A 5088-nucleotide genomic window follows, 5' to 3' on the forward strand; every position below is an offset into this window, starting at 1 on the left:
CGACGGCGGTGGCGGCGACGGCGGCGGCGGTGATGGCGGCGGTGGCGGCGGCGGCGGCGGCGGTGGTGATGGTGGCGGCGGAGAAGGCGGTGATGGAGAGGGTGGTGGTGCAAAGGGTGGCGGCGATAATGGCGGTGGCGGCGACGGCGGCGGAGGGGAGGGTGGCGGGGGCCGCGGCAACGGCGGCGGTGGCGATGGTGGCGGCGGAGAAGGCGGCGGCACAGAGGGGGGTGGTGCAAAGGGTGGTGGCGGTGATGGCGGTGGCGGGGCCGGCGGCGGAAGAGAGGGTGGCGGGGGCAGCGGCAACGGCGGCGGTGGCGATGGTGGCGGCGGAGAAGGCGGCGGTAGAGAGGGGGGTGGTGCAAAGGGCGGTGGTGGAGAAGGTGGCGGTGAAGAGGGTGGCGGCGGAGAGGGTGGCGGGGGCAACGGCAATGGCGGTGGTGGCGATGGTGGCGGAGGAGGCGGCGGCGGCGGAGAGGGTGGCGGCAGGGATGGCGGCGGTGGCGAGGGTGGCGGCGGAGAAGGTGGCGGCAAAGAGGGTGGCGGAGGCAGCGGCAATGGCGGCGGTGGCGATGGTGGCGGTGGTGAAGGCGGCGGCACAGAGGGAGGTGGTGGAAAGGGCGGTGGTGGAGAAGGTGGCGGTGAGGATGGCGGCGGCGGGGAAGGTGGAGGGGGCAGCGGTGACGGCGGCGGTGGCGTTGGTGGTGGCGGAGAAGGAGGCGGCGGAGAGGGTGGCGGCGGCGATGGCGGTGGTGGCATTGGTGGTGTGGGCGGTGGGGACGGTTGAGGCGGGAGTCCCGGCGGTGACAAGGGCAGCGGGGGTGGTAGCGACGGCGGCATTGAGGGCGGTGGCAAGGAGGGCGGCATTGGCGAAGGCGGCGGTGGCGAAGGGGGCGGTGGCGACGGTGATGGGCTCGGCGGTGGGAGGCGCGGCGAAGGCGATGCTGGCGGTGGTGACGCTGGGGGTGACGATGGTGGCGTCGACGGCGGGGGCGGGGACGGCGGGGGCAGGCAGCCATCGACCTCTGTGTCACTGCACTTGGTTTCGCCGTCCTCTGGACCGAAGCACAGCCTTGCTCGACCGGATGGCGCGTCCTTCCAGGCAAAGGAAGCCGCACAGTCGGCGGTGTCGGCTTTTTTGCACTTTGAGACCTCGGTCCGCCCTGCCAAGTCGGCACAGGTGAGCGGTGGCGGCGACGGCGGTGGCGGAGATGGAGGGGTGGATGGTGGTGCGGAGGGCGAGGCGGAGGGCGGGGGCGGCGACGGCGGGGGAGGGGATGGCGAGGGCGGGGACGGCGGGGGCAGGCAGCCATCGACCTCCGTGTCACTGCACTTGGTTTCGCCGTCCTCTGGACCGAAGCACAGCCTTGCACGACCGGATGGCGCGTCCTTCCAGGCAAAGTAAGCCGCACAGTCGGCGGTGTCGGCTTTTTTGCACTTTGAGACCTCGGTCCGCCCTGCCAAGTCGGCACAGGTGAGCGGTGGCGGCGACGGCGGTGGCGGAGATGGAGGGGTGGATGGTGGTGCGGAGGGCGAGGCGGAGGGCGGGGGCGGCGACGGCGGGGGAGGGGATGGCGAGGGCGGGGACGGCGGGGGCAGGCAGCCATCGACCTCCGTGTCACTGCACTTGGTTTCGCCGTCCTCTGGACCGAAGCACAGCCTTGCACGACCGGATGGCGCGTCCCTCCAGGCAAAGGAAGCCGCACAGTCGGCGGTGTCGGCTTTTTTGCACTTTGAGACCTCGGTCCGCCCTGCCAAGTCGGCACAGGTGAGCGGTGGCGGCGACGGCGGTGGCGGGGGCGGCGATGGCGATGGAGACGACGGTGGAGGAGGCGAGGGTGGCGGCAAAAATGGCGGAGGTGACGATGGCGGTGGAGGCGACGGGGGAGGAGGCGAGGGTGAGGGTGGCGGCAAAAATGGCGGAGGTGACGATGGCGGTGGAGGCGACGGGGGAGGAGGCGAGGGTGAGGGTGGCGGCAAAAATGGCGGAGGTGACGATGGCGGTGGAGGCGACGGGGGAGGAGGCGACGGTGGCGGCAACGATGGCGGAGGTGACGATGGCGGTGGTGGCGACGGTGGAGGAGGCGAGGGTGGCGGCAACGATGGCGGAGGTGACGATGGCGGTGCAGGCGACGGGGGAGGAGGCGAGGGTGGCGGTGCCGAAGGAGGTGGATCTAAGGGAGGAGGCGGGGATGGCGGCGGGGATGGCGGCGGGGATGGCGGTGGCGGTGACGGCGGCGGAGGACTGGGGGGTGGGCCGGCGCTGTAGTAAGCGATTCGCAAAAGCGGTGCGGCGGACGCGCTGCCGTCGAACGACAGCGCGGTGCGGATGCCCGTGCTCGTTTCGATCCGGAACACGATCGCACCGCCCGAAGCCCACCCTGTGCGGCCCACCACCGCCTGCACAAGCGCCGCCATGTCAGGCGTTGGAGGCGGCGTCTCTCCGACGGCCCACACGTCGATCGCCTCCCACGCAGGTGCGCGCCCTCAACCGCGCCGGCTCAGGCCCGTGGAGTGCAAGGATCATCGGCACGACGCATCTGCCCTCGGTGGCACCGGAGCGGCTGCCGCGCGTGAGCGAGCTCCGTGTTCAGCGCGACTCGTGCGCCGTTGAGCTCCTTCTGCGCGTGTCGGCGGAGGATGACTACGGGGCGGGGCCCGTTTGCGCGGGCGCAGAGTACCTGCCTGATAAGATGCACGACTAGAGACGCAAATGCACTCGTGTTGGGTGAAGTGGCGTCACGAGCGGTCATTGCCATGGGCCTCACGCAGTAAGCTTCCTTTCGCAGGTACATTGAGGTGCAGGGACAGCGAGCGGGAGCGACGAGGTGGACGACGGTGCTGCAGCGCGCTACCGCGTCCCGCGTCGCTCTCCGCGACCTCGACCACGGTGGCGCCACTTGGCGATTCCGCACCGTCGCACACAACCGCTTTGGCGTCTCTGAGCCGTCAATCCCGTCGGAAGAGGTCGTTTACTGTCTCTCCTTCTCACCCTCGCCCACCCTCGCCCACACTCGCTCACCTGCCCGCCTCTGTGCAGGTGCTGCCCGGCTTGCATGCTACCGTGCTCGCCTCGCCGCCGCGGGTGCACGCCACCGGACGCACCACCGTCCGCATCCCGCTGCCGCGAGGGCTCAGCTGCCAGCCGGACCTGGAGTGGCTCATCCAGGTGGAGCTCCCACGACCTGCTCTTGCCACATTCCCTGGCAGCTCCCAGTTCTCTTCTCCCGTCTCTGCTCCGCCGCACACGGCTCCCTGCCCCCGCTCTTGCTCAACGCTGCCCGTCTCCGCCTAGGTGAGCGTCGGTGATCAAGGCAGAGAGCGGGAGGGCGAGGAGGAGGGTGCAAGGCGATGGCAGGTGCTCGCAATCGCGCGGGCCGGCACCACCTACACTGCCGAGAAGATCAACTGCGCCGCCGGCTGCGCCTTTCGGCTGCAGGCCGTCGTCTCTGGCTTTGGCCCCGACGGAGGCTCCTCGCTTGTGACGCCGGAGGCGGTGCTATCCGCGGCCGACTTTGGGCTGCCGACTTGGACTGCCGCGCCGAGGGAGCGCAAGGGGCCTAGTCCGCGCGCGGAGGGCGCAGTGAGTGATGGTGTGGGCGGCGGCGGCGCGTCGGCGCTCTCGAAGCTGTTGCTTCCGCTGGCGCTGCTCGCGCTGGCCGCTAGTGCGTGGCGATGCCTCCGGAGCCGTAGCTGCCGTCGAGCTCGGCCGTCGGGCGTGCTGCCTCTCGAGGACGACGAGGAGGATGACGAGGAGGAGGAGGAGGGCGAGGGTGGCGCTAGCGGTCGTAGGGTCCGGAGGGCGGCGAGCGAGGAGGAGGAGCCAATGGTGCGTGTCGCGAGGGCCTCGCTTCACGAGCAACCGAAGCGGTATTACCTTTAAAAGATAGAGCGTCCCGCTCATCGCTCGCTCGGTGTGTCGTGAGTAGTAGTTACCACTTCGTTCGGCTCTTTTTACCCAGCCGATCGTGCTGTCATTGTGCATGGTCAGGGGGAGGCAGGGGAGCAATGCGGTATGCGCCGTCGTCTCTCAGCAAGGATGAAGGAAACGACAAGATCCGACCCGCCGCACCGTCTCATCCGACTGTTGCACTTCTCCTGTGGGACGACAGCCCACAGGGCACACGCAATTTACTCTGTGAGACCCCGCACACGCACGCGCTCATCCCGCACCGCTCTCCGGTGGCTGCACGCTAAAGGACTGCCGGCAGCCGACGCACGTGAGCGACATCCGCAGCGGCCGCGCTCCGCCCGTGTGCGGCGGCAGCGTGAAGCGGCACGCCACTCCGCAGTGGGGGCAGCTCGCCTGGAAGATCGCCCGCCGGGGCGGCGTCGGCGGTGGCGCCGCCCCGGCGCCGTCGGGTGTCGCGGGCCCGCCGCCGCCGCCAGAGTGCGCTGCGGGCGGCGTGGCGGGCGGCTGGACGGCGAGAGAGCCGGGCGGCGGCGGAGACGCTGGCGGCGGCTGCTGTGGCGGCGTCTGTTGTGGCGGCGGCGGCTGCTGCTGCGGCGGCTGCTGCTGCTGCTGCTGCTGCGGCGGCGCGGCGGACTCGTCTCGCGCACGCGGCGTGGCGCTCGGCGGCGGCTGGCTCGCGACGCGGAAGCGCGCGGTGCAGCGCGGGCACTCGTAGACGGTCCCTCCCGCCGCCTACGGCGCGGTTCCGAGAGGGGTGGGGGGAGCCTCCCCAGAGAGTGGCGCGTACTCGCCCGGCCGTCTCGTCCACTGCCGCGCCTCGGCGGCGCGCACGCGCAGCTGGTTGGAGCACTGCGGGCAGGCGACCACCTGTGAATGAAGTACGAGCATCACGAACCAATTGCGAGCAGTAGTTCATCAGCACCGCGCGCAGGCCACCACCTGTTCACAACCACCCGCTGCTGGTTGGAGCTGTGAACAGCTGGTTGGAGCGCCGCGCGCGGGACCACCACCAGCGCGTCCGCCGGCGGCGCCTCGCTCGCCCGGCCTGCGAGCGCCTCGGCGCCCGCCGAGACGGCGGCCTGAGCGCCGGCGGCGGCCTGCGCGGCCGCGGCGGCGACGCCGGAACCGAGCGCGCCGAGTTTCTGGGGAGGGAGCTCCGCCCGGGGGAGAGGGCT

The 5088-nt window shown here is 71.3% G+C and overlaps 1 protein-coding gene across 1 annotated transcript in view; it reads left to right on the top strand.

Annotated features, from left to right (window-relative positions):
- EMIHUDRAFT_112725 (hypothetical protein) overlaps positions 1-4628 on the top strand; it is a gene marked incomplete at both ends in the record, with an annotated part of 6529 nt that extends 1901 nt beyond the window's left edge. The window contains 8 exons of the mRNA XM_005784045.1: positions 87-974; positions 1691-1768; positions 1833-2252; positions 2478-2602; positions 2790-2967; positions 3041-3169; positions 3296-3829; positions 4200-4628. Of these exons, the coding sequence (XP_005784102.1) occupies positions 87-974; positions 1691-1768; positions 1833-2252; positions 2478-2602; positions 2790-2967; positions 3041-3169; positions 3296-3829; positions 4200-4628 (2781 nt within the window). The remainder of the gene's footprint in view (positions 1-86; positions 975-1690; positions 1769-1832; positions 2253-2477; positions 2603-2789; positions 2968-3040; positions 3170-3295; positions 3830-4199) is intronic.
- Between the last annotated feature and the right edge of the window lie 460 nt (positions 4629-5088).

This window comes from Emiliania huxleyi (assembly GCF_000372725.1).
Source record: "Emiliania huxleyi CCMP1516 chromosome Unknown EMIHUscaffold_174, whole genome shotgun sequence".
NCBI lineage: Eukaryota > Haptophyta > Isochrysidales > Noelaerhabdaceae > Emiliania > Emiliania huxleyi.